Genomic DNA, 22,984 nt, shown 5'->3' on the forward strand with positions numbered 1-22,984 from the left:
TGCCTCTCTCCAGCTGCCCAGCTCTGAAAGCAGCGCCGCCACCAGCAGCAGCACAGAAGTAAGGGTAGCAGTTCCACAAGCCCCCTCACAATAATTTCACAAAACACCCCCCCCACACACAACTCCTTTTTGGGTCAGGATCCCTACAATTAAAAACACCACGAAATTTCAGATTTAAATGAAATTTATAACTGTTAAAATCCTATGACCATGAAATTGACCAAAATGGACCGTGAATTTGGTAGGACCCTAGATATAACCATATTATTATTATTAACAACCAATTTTTTTGCAAAAGCTCAAAAAGGCCTCATTAATACATATATATGCAATATATTTTTGACTCAACAAATAATGCAATTGCAAACAAAAATAATTTTCTTTTATTAATCACAAAGTTTTTTATTCAAAGGAACAAATGTAAGCGGAAACCTCAACATGAATGTATACGTAATATTAATAAAATGTAAATTTCTTGTTTAGGTTTTTATAAAGTTGTCTGTGCCTTTATTAATTATTGAAATATAGTTACAAGAATATTATATCAAAAATGTCAAAAAATAATATATACTATCTGGTTATGTCAAAAAACATTAAAGCTAACCAATTTCCAAAGTGAGCAAAAGTCAGGCCCTGCTGATATAAAGCAAAGTTAGCAAGAATCAGGCTACAAGCAAAAGTCAGGCCTTGTTATAAAGCAGATGCCTGCTTGCAGGTTCACTATCCAAAACATGAACTTGGCAAGAACAGGCCTGGCACTGCAAAAACAAAGCGCTCCAAGGCATAAAGTATTCACGCAAACACATTCCAGAAGATTGTGCCAGAACACCTCGATACAAGGGTATGGTGTAAAGACACTCCCCGAAGATGATACAGGGGCACACTGACCCCTCCCTATGGATAAAGTCAGGATGAGACGGTGATGGATAGAAATGTTTTGATTGGACCAACAAATACAAGGTAAAGGGTGGTAACTAACCACGTCAGAGGGGCAATGCGTAACTTGTTTGTATCAGTGTATAAGAAATGGGTCACAGAAGGGGGGTCTTTGTCTGGCCAAGAGGGAGTGGAAAGTCCTACTGCTCACTGAGCTGGTCCATTGTCGCAGGCATATATGTATTAGTGTACTTTGAGCCGGGGCATTAGTATTGTGCTTTGTTGGCAATAAACCTGGCTGAGTGCCTTCACCACTGATCTGAGTCTGTTGTCTTCCTGGGCAGTCTGATCAGAGTCTGCTATATTGGCTATCTGGCTAGAGCCGGTGCAGCACACAGAGAGAACACACACAGAACCAACAACTGACATCCCTTGTGTGTCTGGCTGAGTGCATACAATCAGAACAAGCATCTCAGTTTTTCAGATGCTAAAATGTGATCTTTGCAGGCCAGGATTAGCCAGCATCCACTTGTACAGTATTACTAATCCTACACTTTCAAAAATCATGAGTCAGACTCCCAAAAAATCATGATGGGCTTAAAAATGAGACTTTAAAAATAATCAATTTTGGATTCTTTTTATTTGCCTTCTAGTGTTTGAGCCTTTAGGGTTTACAGTTTTCAAACTGGAAACTTTTTTTTAAAGTGAGAGATAAGATTCTCACCTAACAACCTGCCTCCAGGAGGTGGAAGTTTAAGTAATACACTAAATATCATAACAGGTTGCAATACTGCTTGTATCCTCATTTTCTGATGAGTCTTTACAGAAAATGTAATGAACAAACCCTATACAAAGACAAACTTTACTTGCAGTCACAGCAAATTATTTACACTCTTAATCTATTTATAGAAAGATGCCATTATCTTACAACAATTAAATCCTAAAATGAAGACATATGTACAATTTTCATCTTGTCCATCAACATTCTTATTATTGTAATATTTACATAGAAATACTTCACTAAGAAAAAAGGAATATATGATCTATTGACTATTTTCTCTCTCCATTATAATAAAAAGAATATCTTAAGTGTGTCACTTCAGATTTCATAGAAACATTAAAACAAAGTAGTCAAAGTAAAAGGCACATATGCCCTTTTTTGTTGTATAAAAGATTAAAACAGAGTAACCCGAGCTCCAAAACTACTAACAGTTTATGCAGGACATATTACAGCTGTTTTTAAAACAAAATAGATGCCAAAACTACAATTCAGGTTTCCGCGATTACTGTGCAGCAACATAAGATGTCACAATAATCTAAAACAGTGCAGCTCCCTGATTTCTTTTAGTTGTTATTGGGTCATCAACTGTTGCTGGAGAAATAACTGAATTTCAGGTCTCAGCAGATGAATAGCTTTCTAAACTGAATTCATGGAAGTCCTATGGCCTGTATTTGCTAGATGTCTGACTAGATGACGACAATGGCATCATTTGGTTTTAACAACTATGAATAGATCATTCTAATATTGAAGAACTGGCAACATACCACCACACTGAGCATACACTAAGCATAAGTCAGAGTTTGACACTAGAATAAGCAGTCTTATTAATACAGTTTTCTGAACTAAACTTGCACCCTTCCTTATTCTGGAACAGTTTTCAGCTGTAGACAAGCCCTTAGGAAACAACCTAAAAGTTTTTACTCATAAAAGTTAGTATTTTTGATTAAAGAGAAAAATATAAAATGCACAGGCCAATAAAAACACATGATGTACCTAAGAGACCACACTATGGCTCCTCTATGAATGTGGACATTTTATAAACTTATACTATTTAACCAGAGGCCCAGAAATGCTCCATAACTCTTCAAAAATTTATTACTCTAATACTTCTACAGTGCCCAATGTGGGCTATATAATAAAGATTCTTAAGTATACTTTTCTGAAAAAAATTCTTCAGATCAATAGAGTGTTTATGAACTTCAGTTATTTGACCATTTTTACATTATCAAAATCAGTTTGGTCATATACTGAAATGGATACGTCTTAGCCAGTCAGAGCAAAGGGGAGCGGAAGGAGAAAGGGGGCAACTGTGCAGTTACTGACTCACCAGCTTAAATTAGCCAGATAGCAATCAATTCTCCGTAGTCTGGCTAACAGTATACTGGTTTCATTAATACTCCAATGTTTCAGTTAGGTGGAAAATGTTTGACAGAATCTACAAAATCTTAGTCATTACATTTCAAGTGGATTTATCCCCAGTTGTTGTTATCTCTGAAGACTGGCGGTACCCTCTACTTACCTAAACAGTTTGTTGCATTTTTTTAAATACATACTGAACACAACAAATTAAAAAAAAATTCTCCTTACACAGACTTAAAACAAATGGACTAAAAAAAAAAAAGCAGTTTTTTTTAAAAAGATCATAATTTGACATTAGAATGCTGAAAATCTAAATTCACTCAGACAGGTTTACCCAGGACTTTTAGTAAAGTTGTAATGAGTGAAGTATTAAGAAAAAAATATTGTTTTTCAGTGTTTCCACAAGTCCAATACACAGTGACCTTTAGCTTCCTCAAACAATCTGAAGATAAAGTTAAATGTCTCTAATAACAAAAGATACTGCAAAAAATAATCTATATTTACTTCTCTTTTCAATACAAAACAATAGAAGCAGGCTTGCGTGTCTTCATTCTTCCCATTATTTCAGTTTCTGATTTAAACCCAGTTTAATCAAAATCCATTTTTCATTTTGGGGGTGTGCAAAGAGGGAGCATTTTGGAGGATAATCAGTCATTGTCATCAGCATCATCTTCACTGTTGTCAAAGATATCGCTGAACTGGAAAACCTTTCTCTCACAGCTGGAAGGCAACCTGTCACAACTCTGAGACCTCTTCTGCCTTTTTTCTAATCTTTTCTCAAGCAATGGAAGTGTCTCTTCGTAAAGATAATCGATTATTTCTTTAAAAATGAACAACACTCAGTTTAGTTTTAATCTCATCTTGGTCTTTTCATTAGCAAACTGTGTTCTCTCAAAGATTTGCAAAACTAAACGTATTGTTACTTTTTCTTGCTGATTAAATTAACAATTGCATTTATGTGCTAAGAGTATATGGTGCACTTTTTGCAGACAATCTCAAGGCACCATATTAACATTAATGTTTGCAATGTACCCCCATAAGCATAAGATCTGTTTTACTGATATCAAAATTTTGACAAAGAGAAGTGACTTGACTAAGCTTAGGGAGCAAGTCAGCAAGTTGGAAGTAGAACCCAGGAATCCTGAGACTCTTCGTCTTCTGCTCTAACCATGAGTTTGTTCTGCACGGTCTTAATCACAGACTCAAAAAGGAAGTTTTTCTTGTTTAATATCAGAAAGGTATTATGTGATGGACGCTGCTGAGTGGCAGATTAGGAGACTAGGAGCTCAGACTCCTGAGTCCTCTTACTTGTGTCAATAATTCACTGTGTGAACTTGAGTAAATCCCTTAACCACATGTGAAATGGGGATGAAATACAATCTTACAAAGTGATTGGTATGTCTTAATTAGTTGGAAGTGCTTTAAGAACCTTGGTTTAAAGATGTGATGGATGTCTACAACACAGTACTGTAAAAACGTTGCAACAATCTCCACTTAAATGTCTGATGGTTTAAAAAGGAATAATTTAATATAATCTTTTAATGGGAAACCTCAATGCCCTACACCCTTAACAGCTTGGTATTCCACCACTGTAATCTGTTTATACTCTTCAGGGCTCAAATTGGTTACCAATGCCTTTTTTATGCCGCCTCCTTGTTCTCCAGAACCTAGGCTTTTTATTTTTAAATTAATTTTCTAGCTGTTATGGTTGCTGAGATAGCACTGAAAATGTGAACTGAGCATATAACTGATACACTGACGTCTGACTGCATTGGTGGTACCCAAAACAATAGCTCTGATAGGTGTGACCCCGCCCTATTCATCTCATACAGTAGGTGCTAATTCAGACACCCAGTGATAATACTTTAAATGTCAATATTGTTAACAGTTTCATGGCTCCTCAAAGCATGCCAGAAAGGAATGGGGAGATAACATGTGAAGATCTGCACAATGTATAATGAATGACAGCTCATTTTGGCACCATGAGCAAGTTGACTTGAAAAAAGCACCACTTCTTCCCACCTCAAATCAAGAAAGAGCCAAGCCCAGAGAGACTAGTAGAGCTCTACAAGGCATATAAACCACATTGCCACCCTTTATGGGAGCCACGTTTCAGAAGCCCAGTGGGACATACATGTCTAATGCAGGGCAAGTCAGGTCCAAGCTTCCCAGCAGAGCCATTGATCTGACCAAGAGGAAGCCAAGCATAGAGATCATGCATGATCATATTTTGAATATCTACTAGGAGCAGCATCTCCAATGGGTAGAGCTTGGACTGGTAATCCTATCAATACACACACATATATGCTTTCTAAGAAAAGTAGTACTAAAAGTTCCGAGTCTAGGGTGGTTGGGCAATGCAGACTGACACCGTGAAATACACCAGGGATTGGGTGCTATTGCGTAACTATACATCAAAAATATTAAACAACGATAGAATGTGTATGATCTTAGTCAAATTATATAGGGGAAAACCTGACAGAATGACACACAATGCAACCATAAATACACTAACCGGGAAAAGTCTTTGTTTGCCAAGAAGGGACACGGGTAGCTTTTAACTTGTAAAATTTGGCTTGAACATAGGCTTCAGGGACATCTCTGAAAACAGAAAGGTTCAAAATTAGTGATACAACATACTATCAGGAAGTTTCACTGTCAGAATGGCGTCCATTCATGGGAATGGCACTTTTTGCTCCAATTAACCAACCTCTCACAGTGTTAGCTAAAATCTTTTTGGTATTTAGACCACTGAATACAGATCCCAAATGAATAAAAAATATTGGCCAAGCCACTCGTCCCTTTAGCAATAGTACATCACGGCAAACGCTGTATGTTATGAATGTGTACTAAACAGTAAGTGGGGTTTACAGTGGAAAATAGTTTCCCTTCAAATCAGCTCTATTGTATGATCTGAAACATTCCGTACACGAAGTCCACAGTACAGGGTAATTTTACGTACAACATCCATTCTGTTCTAAGAAAAGACTGCAGAATTACAGTTCAATTATCCAATAATTATACTACAATGATGAAATAAAAATGTCCCCAGTGTTACTCATCACAGGCCTTCATATAGGGACCAGCAACTCAGCCTCAGAATGTAGGCAGTATTTGTATGGCTATAAGATGGGGTGGGTAGAAGAAATAGCTTTCTGGCATCCTAAATTTCAACACTGATACCCAAAGTTTTAGGTTCTAATCTTGCAGAGATCTTTGCAAGTGCAGAATCCTATTGAATTTAACAGGACAACATGAGGCTGTATGGGTCCAAACCTGTGGATTCCTTTGTAGCACAAGCCAAATAAGATGCATGATAAATGCTACTTGTTTGTGGCCAAATAATAAACAAATGTTTTTACCCAATTATCTCACAGAGCTCTTCCCAGTTCACTTCATTAGCATCTTCCACCTTCATTTCATACAATCTGAGAATCAAAATACAGAAGGAACTTATAGGGAGATCTGAGACGGCAATTAACTAAACCCTGAGTCTACGTTCCTCCTCCCCATTACAAGACACAGCACATTTTGGGCTGGTAAAATCTGTGTGTAAGTGTGCTTGTGTGTTGAGTGCACAAACTGTGTTAATGCAACATTAAGGTTGCCACACTAAAACAAAGCTCACAACAGCATTTTCAAATACTGTCTCATGCGCACTGGCAAGACTTACACTGTCCATCTATTGTATTACTGGTTTTAGGCTCCAGGGGGCAGGGACCACCTTTTTGTTCTGTGTTTGTACAGTGCCTAGCACAATGTGGTCATGGTCTATGACTAGGGCTCTCAGGTACTACAATAATAGTAATAGTAATAATAAAAGGAGAAGGAGAAGTAGTAGTAGTAGTAGTTAAGGTGCTAAAGTAGAAGCATTTAGTTTAAGTCCTTATTTTGAACTGCTCCTATCTTTCTGAAAGTTTAATCTATTTCCACTAAAATTTTCCAGATTGAGTATGCTCTGATTACAAGAGTAAAACCATTTTTTTCCAAGTGCCAGCCATGAAGATTCAGCCAACACTCTTTCCATCTCATGCTTCATTACCAGTAGATAAAGGTGCTGAAAACTAAATTAGGTCCTCAATAATACTTAACATGCATGCAACTGCCTGTCTTCAGATCATGCTCTCATTGACCTGTGGCAAAACCACTGAAGGCAATAGGATTACACAGTTGTTACTGATTGGAATTTAAGTAATTTTCTTGATGATGCACAAGATGGACTACTTGCTCAATATCAGCTAAATTGGCTCTGTAGGACTAACAAGAATAAAAAGAAATGGAGAACAAATATGAATCTGAACATACACAAGGAGCAGCTCTGTTGAGTATGAAAGTACTGTTTTTACATAGTCAAGCCACGGTCTAAGTCCCCAGGATAATTATTAGGGTGCTTTATAACTGTTTTTCTGTTACAAAATGCCTGTATAAACATTACAGAAACCTAAGTGTGGAATATAACACCATGGAGGTTACTGTCCTTTGAGTTTAATAATCCAGAAACCTCCCACTCTTCACTTTCCCTCTACATGTAGTACAGATTTTTACTTTACTAGCAGGTTCTTGTCAATCAGGACACTTTCATAACATAACCCATGATCCCTAGACAAAAACCACAGAACATTGCACAAATATGATCCATACCTTTTAATAAGATCGATTTTGGCATGTAAACCTTTAGTCCCACCATATACCTTCTGCCCATTGGACATTTTCTTTGTTACAATTGAAATCCTGGGGAAAACAAAGATAAGAAAAGAGCATTTTCCCACCATGTCAGAGAAAAAAAAAATCAGGGTTAGGGTATAAAAAAAAAATCTATTTTTGTTCCCCACAAAATTAGAGAGTGATGTGTTTTGTTAATTGTCTTATATGGCTCTATAGCTTTGCTTTTCCCTCTAAGACCCTTTCTCCCCTACCTTCCAATGGTTTTACCTCTCTTATGAGCTTGCTAACATGTTTTGTAAGTGAAACTGTTCAGATCCAAGAGGCTCAGTCTAATGCAACATTCAAATCTAGGGGCTTGAATCTCTTGTCACTTACATCAGTGTAATTCCACTCACTATAGTGGAATTACTCCAGATTTGCATTAGTGTAAGGTCAAACTCTGGTTCCAGATCTCCTAGTTCTTAAAACTTTTACTTTTCTGTCATTTCCCTAACAATTTCTTTTCATTGCTATGATGAAAACCACCAACTGTGCCTATGAAGTTGCCTCCTTTCTTTCAAAAAATAATTCATAATATGTAACACCCCACTGTCACAGACAACAATAGAACAGGCCCAGACTGTGCAAAGACTTAAGCATATGTGTAACTTCACATGTAAAAGTAGCCCCACTTCCAGTTATGCATATTCTTATGTCTTTCCAGAATTAGGGCCATAGTCTGTGCACAGGTAAACACAAGTTTTGGAACTGAAAAAGAAGAAAGTCTTTTAAAACCAACTGATGTGACACGTACCTATTCTGACCAGTTGTTTAATCATGCAAACATATGCCACAGTACTTCTAGTTTGGGGAAAGGGAAGAAGACGGTAAGAGAGGTAACTCCAGAAGTGTGTATTAGTATCCAGACCCAAAATAAACCTTACCATTTCTGTTTACACTGTCTCCAATATCTGGTTCCCACTTTAGCTTCTATCTCGGTCCAAGATATGTTCTTGTACAATTTTTCACGTTCAACTGAGAGAGTTCCCTCTGAGTTCTCTGCCTGTAGCAATAATTTTATGTCTTCCAGATCAGCCCTCTTCTGAATGGTCTCCTTCACTGCTTGAACTAGCTTCTGTGTCTCCTCCTTACTCCAAGGACCAGAATTAACCTCTGTATTATTAAATAAAGTTATTGATTTATATAGCACCTCTCACAAGTGAGTAGAATAAAGAGAAAAATAAGTGTCTGATCTTGCATCACAAGTGAACAAAAGACAATATCAGGAGCCACGAACTCCAGAGCTCCATTCCTGCACCTATCACTAACTCCTTCAGTAGACTTTGACTGAGTTACCTACCCTCTTTGGCTGAAGTTTTCAAAAAGGATACCAAAAATTAGAAGCCTAAATCCATATCCAGGCATACAAATAAGTGGCCTGATTTTCAAAAGTGCCAAGCACCCCAGCAATGCCCACTGACTTGAGTGGACATTGCTGGGTACTTGGCATTTTTGAAAAGTTGAGCCGCTTAGTTGCATGCCTAAATATGGACTTAGGCTCCTAACTTTAGGCATCCACTTTTGATAACTGGCCTCGGTACCAATTTCCCTGTCTGACAAATGCAAATCATACTTGCCTACTTCACACAGGAATGTTGTGATATTCACTTAGTGTTTATATAGCACATTATATTTTCAAAGTGCAGTGCAAAGAACTAATTAGGAAAACAAGAAAAAACTGTTACAAGCTAATGCCATCTGTTTCTTGTAGTAACAGCTGGAAAATAGAAATGGACCTCTTAGAGAACAGTGATTTTTTTCTCAATATTTGCTGATGAATTATACCTCACCTTAAATTACAATGCAGTTTCAAACAACGGCAACTTTTCAAACATTGTATATGAGAATATGGAAATGAGAGAGAGATAGAGAGAGTGTGTTGTTTGTGAGTGGGTGGAAGGGGGGAGAGAGATTAGATTAATGCACTGTTTGGGCTTCAATCTCCAATTTAATTTCTCCGGCAAACAACAAGTTTACTTGACTTTTCGTAAGTACTAAATTGAAAATGTAACAGGAATACATATACACTAGCTACTGTACAAGTATTACTTATTTGTGCTCTTTTTGCAATGGAGGAGCATGGGGAAGTGACACATACTAATGCATGTACTTTTTAACACCAGCCACTGTGTTACAAAAGCCTCCCAGTGAATATTTTTACTGCCATTCCATGAAGCAAGGAAAAATCTTTCCTCTCTGCAGATTAGAGTTACCCAAAAAAAAAAAAAAAAAAAAAAGTCTTTTCATTTTTGAGAAACAGCAAACCAAAAAACCACATTTAGCCATTTCTTTGGCTAAAGGGACTGCAGCCAACTGAATCGGTCTTAAATAGAATATGAATTTGCAAAGGGTATATTTCCCTGTACATGGGAATACCATTATATACATTATTATGTAATAAGTCATTTGATTGTGTTTAATTAGGCCTGTATACAGTTGATTAAATAAGTAGTTCCTGGGTCATTCCATGCCAGGTGTTGTTCTGTTTTACATATACTATGGCAACCTGCGACTCCTGAGTAAGCAGTTGAGCACATAAGTGGAATTTGATAACCCCAGAGATTGCTAGTTTAGCCTCACTATTTCCTGTGATTTCTTTCTCACTCATCAGATCCTGAAGCACTACATGAAACCCTTGGCAGAAGACAGTTCAACAGCAAGAGAAATTTGGCTCACTAAGTTGTATTCCTTTGTATTTGTTGGCTTGTGAAGACTGTGTCCTTGTAAGGAAACATTTATGCTGAGATAGTCAAAGGAGCCTAAAATGGTAGGTGACCCGAGTGCCATTGAAATTCAGTGAGAGTTAGGCACCCAGGGCCAGATTTTCAAAGGTGTCTAGGCACCCAATCATGCAGGTAGGCAAACTGTGAAAATCCTACTTAGGCACCTATCTGCATTTTTAGGCATCCATATACCTTTGAAAAACTGGCCCTAACTGCCTTAGGCTCCTTTAGTTTTCTAGTTTAAGTCTATCAAAATAAAAAGCATGTGTCAATCTAGATTTTGGAGTCACTTACTAAATAAATGTCCAAAACAGAGCTAAAAATTGAAGGGAAAATAGTGCATCACTTCATCGTTGTGCCTCTTATAAGATGTGCTTGTTCTTATCAATTACATATAAAGATATAGTTAATCATGTAGGCAGGACTTGATGAAATTCATCCTAGTGTACTTAAAAAACTTAAAAAGATGTGGACAAATTGAAGAAAATATAGAAGAAAGCAACAAAAATGTTAAAAGGTTTAGAAAAGCTGACCAATGAGGAAAGGTTTAAAAAAAAAAAACTGGGCATGTTTAGTCTTGAGAAAAAACTGAGTGGGAACATGATAAAAAGTCTTCAGATATGTCAAGAGCAGTTATAAGGAGAGTGGTGATCAACCATTCTCCACATCCAGTGAAGGTAGCACAATAAGTTAAGGGTTTAATCTGTAGCAAGGGAGATTTAGGTTAGATATTAGGAAAATCTGTTCAGTCAGGCTGCGAAATAGGCTTCCAAGAGAGGTTGTGAAATTCTCATCACTGGAGGATTTAAAACAGGTTGAACAAATACCTTTCAGGAATGGTCCATACAGTGTTGTTGTAGCCTTGGTCCCATGTTATAGAGAGATAAGGTGGGTGAGGTAATATCTTTTATAGGACCAACTTTTGTCAGTGAGAGAGACAAGCTTTTGATCTTACACAGAACGCTTCTTTAGGTCCGGGAAATGTTTTGGGATGGTCTAAGGTTTACATGTCCTGCATCAGTGCAGGGAGCTGCACTTGATGACCTTTCAAGATACCTTCTGGCCCTACATTTCTAAAATTCTATGCACTTAAAACAGTGATTTGGAAAAGCAAGAACCCATGCAACCCCCAGAAAGAAATCAACCCCCTGAACTGTTTAATTCATAACATCCAAAAATGATACTAAAAATACTTGCTAGAGTAGTAACTTAAAATGTGAATTGTTATTCTTAAATGATGCATATTATGACTTACGGGACTTAATCTGAGAATACTTCATAGCAACCGAGTGGGTACTGCGGGACATCATCTCAGAAATTTTCTTCCAGTTGTTGCCATGTATAGCATGATACTTCTTTAATTTTTCTTTTTCAGCCTCAGAATACCTACGATAGCAAAAAGTAAGTAGCTTCAATTGCAAATCCAAAAAACCCCAGGTTGCTATAGATGAACATCACCTTTAAAAAGTCTGAAAAGATGCCTGCTCCTGTTATAAGTAGTACTTTAAAACAGACTTTTCCCTCTCTCTAGTCTTACACTTACAGGAATATTAGTTTGTTTACTTTGGCTTTACTCACTGTCAAACGCACATTTTCCCTGTACTGTCAGTCTCCCTGTTTACATGGATGAAGCAACAAGGTAGAGAAAAATATTTTAGAGTAGAAAAATGTGATTGTAAACGCATAGACTTGGCAGAGGAACTTTGACAGAGGCAGTACACTTTATTCATTCAGTCATTATGAGACATGGAATTTTCAGACTACAGGGCTCAACAATTTATGTTTTAAAAGGAAAAAACCAATCAGCAATGAATTATACTTGCCACATTTTGTTTTTAAATGAACCCAAGTTGACTGCAACCATAAGAGAGCTTTTTTTAATGCAGTGTCAAACTCATCAAAAGATGTGTTCTGTTTAAGATAGCCCCTTCTCCATTGTTCACACAATGAGTAGCAATCACAACAGAAACTCTGGAACCAAAATTCTCTGAGAGCCTCAATTCTGAAATGCACTTCTTCCCATTCTGCCCAAACCCAGATTTTTTTAACCTTCCAGACATGCTGCAAGGTCCAACTTTTTGCTCAGATATTTGTGTAGGGGTTAGATTGAGGGCAGGACAGGGTGTTTCATTATGTGGGAGTTGCAATGTAATAGCAATGGAATTGGAATCAATTGGTCAGCAGAACAGTGTAAATTCATTATTTTGTTTTAATAACTGGCAAGTTCTCTCACATCAGGGGAGGGGAGTGGTTCTCTCAGTATATATGTTTTTAAAACTGAAATAAATTAATGTGTGAACATCTGAGACAATTTGTGAATTCAGATGCTGCCTGAATTATTTTCTTACCTCCCTTTATAGTTGTTTGGGTCAAACATCTTTCTTGCTCGAAAATATACCTGTTTCCAGGGCCGTGGAATCCCCTCAGCTACAAGACAGAAAAATAATACAGTTTTAAAATATATTCGACACAGAGGAAATGATATTGAGGAAAGTAACATAACATAGTAATTGGAAAAAGATCAGTGTTTTTATATAATAAAAGTGTAAAAACATATTCTATGGTGCCGAAGAAAAGACCAATTTGAACTGAATCTCCTGAGTAGTTTTGTCAGTCAGTACAACACAAAATAAACATAGTATGAAAAGTCATTTTGAAAGTGCATCAAATAAATAGCTAAAAGACACAGATGAACAAGTATGTTATTTGAAACATCTGCTTTTTGAAGAGAAAAAATGGTTTGATCCTGTTTTCTAGCACACATGAAAAAGGAGCTTAGCAAGTAACTTAGGAAATCATCAAAAGTTCAATAGTTAATTTTTCAAGATAGGAACAAAGCAAATAGAATTTTACACACAAACATTTTGACTAGTTGCCTCTTTTAGTAATCTAATTTCCTTTTGTTTAGGTCAACACTGCACGGAATTTGCCAGCTTATCATGTACACTGAGAACAATGGTTAAGATTTGCAAAGCAGCCTAAGGGATTTAGACTCATTTATAAGCCTCCTAGATTGCTTTGAAAATTTCAGCCAGTTGGTTTACTTATTGCCCAGCCAGTAAGAAATGGCAAAAATTGCACCTTCGATCATAATGGCCTTAAAAATCAATTAATCTTGCTAGGTGGGATGAAGCTGAATCCCAACCTCCAACCCCATCACAAATGAACACAGCTATTCACAACAGCATGAAAGATATTTTACCAACTATATGTAATCTCAAAACTCTGTTTCTTTCATTTTAGTAAGAGTTACAATTGAACATTTTTAAACAACAGATCATTTTACAAGACATGCAAATGATGCCACCATATAATGGGGGGCAGGATCCATTTACCTAAAGTGGAACTATAATTAATACTCACCAATCTTCATACCAAAAGCATATTTTGTTTTCAATTTGGTGATGGCTTCTCGCTCTTCTGGGTACCGGTAGGTAAATAATAGTTTCTCTGCATTCTCTATTTCTGTAAGTGATAAAAAGTCTTCAACATTCTTCTGTATTTGAGTATTTTCCTTCTGAGAAAACCTGCCAAACTTAATAGGCATCCCTGGAATATACAAGAAGTTAGGTTTAGGGAAACAAAAACTCAAACAACTCATTTGCATGACATCTTGAAAAGACAAGTTTACAGGAAATTTTGGCAAACAGATGATAAGATGGCAATTAACAGAGAAAGGGAGCAATGACGGATGATTTAGATGTACCCTAGTGATTGTAATTTGAGTGCCAGGATAATGTGCACCAATAAAGACTGAAATAAGAGAAAAACGGAACTGGGAATAAGAACATCATAGAGCTGTTCACAGATGGAATGCAACAATCGTTTTCAACAGACTATAACGCAGAACGAGGAAACAATATTCAGACAGTAAATGTTTTACCTCCTAAAGCAGAGGCCTTCAATCTGTGGGGTGTGCCCCCCTAGGGAGGCCTGGAGTAATGTTCGGGGAAGGACCGGGAACCTGGACCAGCCCCCTACAGGGGGCGGGGAGGGAGTGCTGCCCAGTTCCACTCATGACTACTGCCTTGGCTGCCACTCCGCTCCCAGGGATCTGTACCTGGGGTCCTGGCTGTCGGCCCCACGCCTAGGGTCCCCGCTGCCTGCTCTGCGCCTGGGGTTCTTTGTCCAGTCATCGCTGCTGACCTCACGTCCGCTCCTCCCCCACCCCCAGCTGTGGCCCCTGCCTTGGCCTCCTTATCCCTGTCCGTGACACACTCACACACCCCTCGGAGCCACAGCCCCGCTCCTGGATCTGGGGTAGGGGGCTGGAGGGGTGTGGGGCAAAAAGTTTGGGGACCACTGTCCTAAAGAAATACTCTAGCTGGAGCTAAGTCAGACTTTTTGTCTTTCTGTTAAATAATTTAAACCTGCTGCTATTCCACTTGAATTGGAAGCTGTGATAGAGTCTCCTGCATTTCAATTTCTAGAAGCCAGATATTTTGGACATGAAAGGCACTATATAAAATCTCCTTTTTATTCGCCTCTATCCAATTACTTTCAGTCCCCCAATCAGTACTGTGTCTTCCTGGAGGCTCACCTTGTTCTTTAAACTTTTTAAACCTGATCAGGTCTCTCCCAGCCATCTTTAGGACTGATGTTTCTGACATTGTCCACACTTGAGGAATAAACTCCTCCAGTTTCCTTTTGACAGTCTCCAAATCCATTGCTGAATACACGGAACTTTCAAGCAACTCTTCATTATTCAACACCATAGAGTTTTCTGATTCTGTAAATCCAACATCCTGGTCTTCCTCAGTTTCAGATGCTATAGACTCTGGTAACCTGGTAGAGAGAAGAATTATATAGCTCAATGGTGTAGATGATTATCAGCCTCCCTATGATTCTTCAAGCAAAGGGTAAGGAACTATATTCCTTGCCTCATCCCAACCTATATTTCTAACAATATAGCTGTAATTCCATTAAGGAATTCTGATACCAAATCCTGATCAAATGGTTTGTCAAGGTCATCAAAATCCCCAACATGTAAATGTAGCTCATATCCACAGACATTTTGATGGAGGACACAAGTAAGAGATGCTGTTGACTTATAACATTTCCCTTTCTCTCTGTTACTAATACCTTTGATTATTCATAGTGGAATAATTTTTAGAACATACTTTCCTTCACCAAATGCAGTAGCTCAGATAACTATGTGATGGATGCAATAGAAATGATGAGAGAGAAAATTCAAGCCTTACTTTCTCTTAGCTTCTGAGGTTGTTTGTTCAGAGTGTGATTGGAAAGGGAAATCAGTATTTCTAACTGGTACCATGGTTTCTTCAGAACAGCCATTATTACCCTCTGAAGTAATCTTAGAAACGTCAGCAGTCACATCCAGAGGATTTTCATCAAATACTGAAGAAATCTTTGTCATACCAGTCTTGTCTTCTTTGGAGGATTTTCTATGTTTATGGGTTTTGTGGTGTTTTTTGGGCACTATTGGGCTGCTCATTTTAGTAGATGACCCTGACATCATAACATCATCATTCCTTTCTTGAGAGGACGTAGAATTTTGTTCCGAATATGACAAAAATGATGATACAAAAGTTTCATCTCTGGCTTCTTGTGTATCACAGGGGCTGGTCTGTTTTCTCTTTTTTTGGCTTCTGCAATCATTTCCAAATGCATACAACCCAGGCAGTTTGTTTACCTCATCCTGCTCTTCTGACAAATTCTTTTTTCTTTTTTTCTTCTTAGCAGATGTATTTACATAAATACAATCAACGCTCTCCAAAGTTGTGTCCATCTCTTGATTCTCATCGATACAGAGTATATTATTTTCCTCCTGCTCACTAGCACTGTGTTTCCGTTTCTCTTTTTTCATTTTCTTTTTGGAAGCATTTGTTACAGTTTCATTATTAATTTCACACTTCCCACCAATATAAGAATTATCTAGCCAAGAGTCTTGTTTCTCTTGCTTAATTTTCTTTTTTTTCAATTTCTTTTTGTGAACGTCAATGTCCTGGGAAGACTGATCTTCAAAGAGCAAAGGAGAATGAGGGCAAACTTCCACCCTCTGCATACATTCCTCTTTGTTGCTTTCAAGGCTCTCACTATGTCCTCTGTTTTTCTTCTTCATCTTTATAAAGTGCAGGATACAAAAATAATTTGTACTCACTTATGTCTGCTTCACTCTCCTTGAATAATAAAAAGAAAAGAAGTTTTAGTCAAGTGTCATAATTTACACAAGTAAACTTCATAAAAGTCAACAACCTGCAATTGGATACTATCTTGATAATCTCTATATCAACACCATTAAATAGTTACATGGAGGAAAAACAAGAATATTTAAAATGACCATTGGCACTACTTAGAGTCATCCAGTTTTCCTAAAGAACCAAAACATTTAAGCCAAAGGTGGGCAAACTACAGCCCGCGGGACCTTCCTGCCTGGCTCCTGGCCAGGGAGGCTTGCCCCCAGCCCCTCCCCTGCTGGTCCCTCCCCTGCAGCCGTACTGCCCGCGCTCTGCTCTCAGCGGTGTGGCTGGCTCCGGCCAGGCCGTGCAGCTACAAGCTCCTGCCGCTCCAAGCGGCATGGTAAGGGGGCAGGGAGCAAGGGGGTTGGATAAGGGGTAGGGGGTCCCGGAGGAGTTAGAGGACAAGGAGCAGTTGGATGAGGTGGAGGTGGGGGAGTGGGTGAGTTGGGAATGGGGAGCCTGTCAGGGGGCGGGGTGTGGAAGGGGTTGGAACAGTCAGGGGACGGGAAGAGTTGAATAGAGGGTGGGGTCACGGGGGGCAGTTAGGGGCTGGGATCCCGGGAGGGGGCCATGAGGGGACAAGGAGGGGAGGGAGGTGGGTTGGATGGGTTGGGAGTTCTGAGGTCGGCAGTCAGGGGGCGGAGGCCAGGCTGTTTGGAGAGGCACAGCCTTCCCTACCCAGCCCTCATACAGTTTTGCAAGTCCATTGTGGCACTCAGGCCAAAAAGTTTGCTCACCCCCGATTTAAGCTGTTGTGTTTTCAAATGCAATTTTACTTTGAAAAGTGACTATGTAAAAGCTGGTCCAATAAAAGATATTATTTCACCCATCTTGTCTGTCTCTAGATAAAAGTGGTACATTCTTACTCAAAAGAGATCTCCCAGGTTCTATTCATTTCAGGTTATATCTCCTTACTACAGTGACAAAAATAATTTTTTATTGATAATTTACTATCAGCTCTTACTTGCCTAAGACCAACAGAGTTACGGAAGAGAGCTGAATTCTATCCTAGCTCAAGTATCATACTCTAGAACAGTGGTTCTCAAACTGTGGTCCGTGGACCACCCAGGGTCTGCGAGCTCCATTCAGTTGGTCTGCGGTTCGTTCCCTCTAAGGTGCGCGCCTGAGCAGCTGCACACAAGAGAATGAAGCGCCACCCACCTAAGTAGTGGAGCCACGCTGGTGCAGCTCCACTAATTAGGTGCCTGACCCTGGAGAAGATGCACATGTTAGGTGAGGTGGGAGGGGGCACTGGGGGAAGAAGAGGGGTGGGGAGAATTGGGACGTGCAGGGTTGTGGCAGCCAGAGAAAGAGGTGACTTTCCCCAGCTCCAGAGCTGCGGCTGTTGGGGAGAGACGGCTCTCCTTCCCAGCCGCAACTCTGTGGCAGGGGAGTGACCGCCCTCCTTCCCAGCCCCAGCTCGGGGGCGGTGGCAGGAGGGAGAGAGGGCACATCCATTACATTACACATCCATTACTGATATTAAAATATGAGTTGTGGGCTTTTATTTGTAGAACCAAAAAGTTAATTATTATTAAGGGGTTTTTTATATAGCACTTTTATGCAAAGCACTTTACAATAGTTAGCTAATGGCACCAACAACATTTGGAAAGATCATTAAGTGGTGTGCCAAGACCCTCAGCAATTTTCAAGTGGTCCACAAAAAAAAAAAAAAAAGTTTGAGAACCAGTGCTCTAGAAGATACACACTGATTACGGACAGATTTGCAAAGACTGCAGAAAGGTGCAAGCTGCCAATCAATCTGAAAAAGAAGAGGTCATGTATCAATCTGCGCAAGGGAAACCCAACACAAAACTAAAGCAACACACAGCTGGATGCTGGTACAAACTTCTGCTACCTTGGTAGTATACTGTCAAATGATATTACCATAGACACGGAGCTGACAAGTCATATTAACGAAGCCAGTTCATCATCTGGCAGACTATCAGAGTCTGGCAGCAACATGGTATAAAAGCAGTTGTGCTGTCCAACTTGCTGTATGGTTGTGAGACCTGGACATGCTACAGGCACCACATTAAGCTTCTAGGTAAGTTCCATTTACTATATCTGTGTGCCATACTGTGCATCAAACGGCAGGATAAAGTTACCAATAATGAGGTTCTGAAACGTAGTCACTCTACAGGGATTGAAGCTATGCTTATCGCATCACAGTTAAGCTGGGCTGGTCATGCATTTCGGAGGGGTGACACCAGAATGCCAAACCAGTTGCTGTATGACCAATTGTAAATGGGCCACGGCACATGAGGTGGCTAGAAAAAACACTTCAAGGACACATTTAAAGCATAACTTGAAACAGTACAACACTGAAGTTGACAGCTGGGAGTCGTCAGCAACACATAGATCACACTGGAAAGCAGAAGTCAAAAATGGGGTTACCCAGTTCAAGATTAACCACCATATGGATTTTGAAGCACAGAGTCTGAGTCGTAAACAGCATCAGACTCATCAGACACAGACTGTAATCCCTTGCTCAACATCAAGCTACTTATGCACTTTGTGTGAAAAGGACTGCCAGTCTTTTCAGTCACAGCCACACTTGCAATAGGTAAAACCATCATCAGCATCATCTTCAGTCATGGAGGACAACAGCAGCAACTAGGATGAAACTACAAAATTAGTCCACAATAGACTTCCTAATAATACCAACAGGAGATCATACAAAGATTAAGGCTAGAACATGACCCTTATATAAAATCAAATACAGGCCTGTCTCATCTTATGCTGGGGTTACGTTCCGCAGTCAGCACGTAAAGCGAAAATCGCGTAAAGTCAAAATTACATTGAGTGTAATGGCGGGCGGAATCGCCCGCACTACAGAAACAGTATTTAAATTGTTATTTTTCTCTTTTTTTGTTATTTTTTTCTTGTTTTTGCCCGACTGCGTAAAGCTGAAATCGTGCATGTTAAATGCACCTAAGATGCGACAGACCTGTAAGACCACTTTTTCAAAAAAGATGCTTAAAGATCAACACCTAAAGCCATTTTTAGGGACCTACATAAAAGTGGCGTGATTTTTAGAGATGTTACTGTTATAGAATTTAAGGCCGGAAAGGACCACTAGAAAAATCTAGTGTCACCTCCTGGACATCACAGGCCACCAACACCACCCTGCAGCCACACACTAAACCCAACATCTGAAATTAGACCAAAGTATTACAGTCCTCAGGAGACTAAACTATTATGTGCCACAGGCAGCGAACAGGAGGCACTGAGGTGCACCAATACCTGAAGACCCTGCAATAGCAGGAAGCTGATTACATGAGATGTACCCAGATGAACCTGGCAAACCACCATGCTGCAGAGGAAGGCAGAGCTCCCCAAAGGCCAGTGCCAATCTGACCTGGGAGAAAATTCCTTCCAATCCCAAATACCGTGATCAATTAGACCCAAGACATCTTTGTAAAGGTTAAGGCTTGTCTGGACACACTCCAAAGGTTTGTTGCTAGTGTAGCTGGGAAAATGTTTTGGAGAGCATCAAGATTAGCGTACCAAAGTGCTAAAGCTCTTGAGTTAATTAGCCATCAGTTAACCCAAGATAAAAATCGTCAGTAGGGACAAACCATCTGAGGGCTTCCCCTACTCCTGCCCCTTTTTTATTTGAGACAGACAAGGTGGGTGAGATAATATCTTTTATTGGACCAACTTCTGTTGGAGAGAGAGACAAGTTTTCGAGCCGCACTGTACACCATTTATAGCTGCAGCTACATTAACTACATATGAAGAAATCAAGCATGCTGCCATGAACCATTGACTCTCTGGCCTCTCTACTGAGTCTGCCAACAAGGGAACTGATTAGTCAGTAATAGTTTTTGTCATCTCATTACCTGATAGATACCCCTAAATTCATTTCACACAGATAGACATTCCATGGCCAGACAGTAGTTATTAGAGAATGGTAGGGCTGAACTACCTACCAACCTCAGGGAGGCAAGTTACGGTGTTAACGCCAGTGTTGTGATCCTTCCCATAATACCATCCACAGCTGCACTTACTCCCACACAAAGAAGCTCGGTTCTGGTGTCCCAATAATATTCTGCCCCAAGCCATTATAATTCTGACCATAATCCTCCCCACCTAGCCCCACCTTCCTTCCACTTGCCTCCTCACTGCCCCCAACCCTCCAACCATCCTTCCCTCCCTCCTGCCCCCAACCCTCCAACCATCCTTCCCTGCCCCCAACCCTCCAACCACTCTCCCCCTCACTGCCCCCAATCCTCCATCCATCCCCACTCACCCCCTCAACCCTCCCATCACTGCCCCCAATCCTCCATCCCTCCCCCTCACTGCCTCATCCCTAATCCTCCATCCATCTTCACTCGTCCCCTCACTGTCCCAACCCTCCCATCACTCGCCCCCTCACTGCCCCCAACCCTCCATCCCTCCCCCCAGTCACCCCTCACTAACCCATCCCTCGCCTCCACTCCCCCCAACCCTTCATCCACCCTCTCGTTCTCTCCAAAATCATCCCGCTTCCCGTCCCGCATCGCCGTCACTCCTCCTGCCAACCATCTCCCCACTCACTACTCCTATTTCAGGCCGCTCCCCCCACCCCATACCTGGCCGGCTCAGCTTTCCGCAGGACACAGCAGCGCCACAAACGCACACGCCTCGCTCCCGGAAGTGTCCGTCGCTATCGCTCTTCCCCCCGGCGGCCGGGCCGGAAGTGTCTTAGCCGAGTTCCGCTGCCCCATAGACCGGAAGCGTCCCCTGCCGGACCTGGGGAGGAACGGACCCGAGTTCTTCGGTCACTGGCTAGCGGCTGCGCTGCTTCCGCTCGGGAGGCGAGAACGCGGTGCCCCGCCGCGCCTGCGCCTCAGTGGGCTGGGCCTGGCCTGGTTCGCATCTCCCGACTAGGCCTGGGCCCTTCCCCCGACCCCCGCCGCCTCGGGGCTGTGGTGAGCCCGGCCAATCCCCTCCTCTCCCGGGCCAGGCCAAGCCCGGGGCGCTGCTGAGCCCATCGGCTTCGTTCAATGGGAAACCTGCACAACAGCCGGACACGTCCCACTGCGTCCTCAGTACACGTGCCCGCCCCCGAGTGTACATCACTGTACCAGAACCTAACGACGGGCCTGGGACCCGGTCTGCAGCTTCCTGGAAACCTGCCTGGGAAGCTGCTTTTGTTGGCAGGAAGGTCAAAAGTAAAAACGTGGCTAGGGTGACCAGACAGCAAATGTGAAAAATCAGGATGGGGGTGGGGGGGTAATAGGAGCCTATATAAGCAAAAGACCCAAAAATCGGGACTGTCCCTATAAAATCAGGACATCTTCTCGCCCTAAATGTGGCCAAAAACTGTGCTTTAAATATTCCAATTCTAGGTTTGTGTGAGCAACCTGGATGAGAAAATGTTTTAAAGTGACCATGTAATTAGCTGCTGGGAAGGCCTGATCCTGCAAATCACTTTACCCGGACACAGTGCACCTGCCTGCAGTAAATTATAGGATCAGTAGAGCCCTGAAAATCTGTGAATGTCCATGCATGGGAAGAGATACAAATTTTGTATCTGCACAGGGCTCTAAGGCTCAGGGATCTTGTATGTGCATTGTAACATGCATTTTCCCTGCACAGCTATTAATGCAGTATAGAAGTTTCAAAGACTGATTTTTTTAAAAAGAACTTGCACAGTTGAGGTGCATGGTGCTCATTTGCTTTAAAAAGCTAAAAGCTGAAATATCCATTTGCCTATCATATCTGGTCAAAAGCTCATCCAGCGTGATCATCATCAGTGACCTGAAGTAGAACATTGCAGAGGGAGAGATAGCTCCATGGTTTGAGCATTGGCCTGCTAAACCCAGGGTTGTGAGCTCGATTCACTTAGGGATCTGGAGCAAACTCAGTATTTGGTTCTGCTAGTAAAGGCAGGGGGCTGGACTTGATGACCTTTCAAGGTCCCTTCCAGTTCTATGAGATAGGTATATCTCCATATATATTATCCAGTTAGGATGTTTTGATGTAAAAAGGCAGCTAACCTTGCCAAGTGGGCATTTTGCTTTTCTGCTTTGTCCTGCCAATCACAGCTACTAGTAAAAGTGTATGTCCTGCTTCTTTTCATGGTGGTTGTTGGGTCAGGTGAGTAAAAGATTTGCTTAGCAACAACATTTTAAGGATGCATTTCCTTCAGAAATTAAAAAAAATAATCTTTCAGTGAGGATTAAAGCAGATTCTAGTGGGGGTATAACTTTAGGCTGTGATCCTGGAAAGACACAGACACTTAACTTTATACGCTATGAGCAGTGGCTGTGCACAAGTCTTCTTAAGATTGGAGTCTGAGGTTTTTTGAGTAATCCACTGTGAGAATCATAGTTGAATGTATGCACAAGGTT

The 22,984-nt window shown here is 40.6% G+C and overlaps 1 protein-coding gene across 3 annotated transcripts; it reads right to left on the reverse strand.

Annotated features, from left to right (window-relative positions):
* Positions 1 to 21,361, reverse strand: TTF1 (transcription termination factor 1). Of its 3 annotated transcripts, none has more exons than XM_039507019.1 (11): positions 21,221 to 21,361; positions 15,645 to 16,583; positions 14,984 to 15,228; positions 13,807 to 13,992; positions 12,792 to 12,870; positions 11,699 to 11,829; positions 8,605 to 8,833; positions 7,658 to 7,747; positions 6,379 to 6,444; positions 5,532 to 5,617; positions 1 to 3,836 (listed from the first exon to the last, which is right to left on the reverse strand). In XM_039507019.1, exons 2-11 carry the CDS (start codon positions 16,523 to 16,525, stop codon positions 3,664 to 3,666), a joined length of 2,166 nt encoding a protein of 721 aa, XP_039362953.1. In that variant the 5' UTR covers positions 16,526 to 16,583; positions 21,221 to 21,361; the 3' UTR covers positions 1 to 3,663. The 3 variants fall into 3 exon arrangements, with proteins under 3 accessions (XP_039362953.1, XP_039362955.1, XP_039362954.1); XM_039507021.1 differs by having other exon boundaries at positions 13,807 to 13,908; positions 21,221 to 21,358; XM_039507020.1 differs by lacking the exon at positions 21,221 to 21,361 and adding an exon at positions 20,489 to 20,699.
* Between the last annotated feature and the right edge of the window lie 1,623 nt (positions 21,362 to 22,984).

The sequence above is a fragment of the Mauremys reevesii genome, linkage group 19 (assembly GCF_016161935.1).
Source record: "Mauremys reevesii isolate NIE-2019 linkage group 19, ASM1616193v1, whole genome shotgun sequence".
NCBI classification, from domain to species: Eukaryota; Metazoa; Chordata; order Testudines; family Geoemydidae; genus Mauremys; species Mauremys reevesii.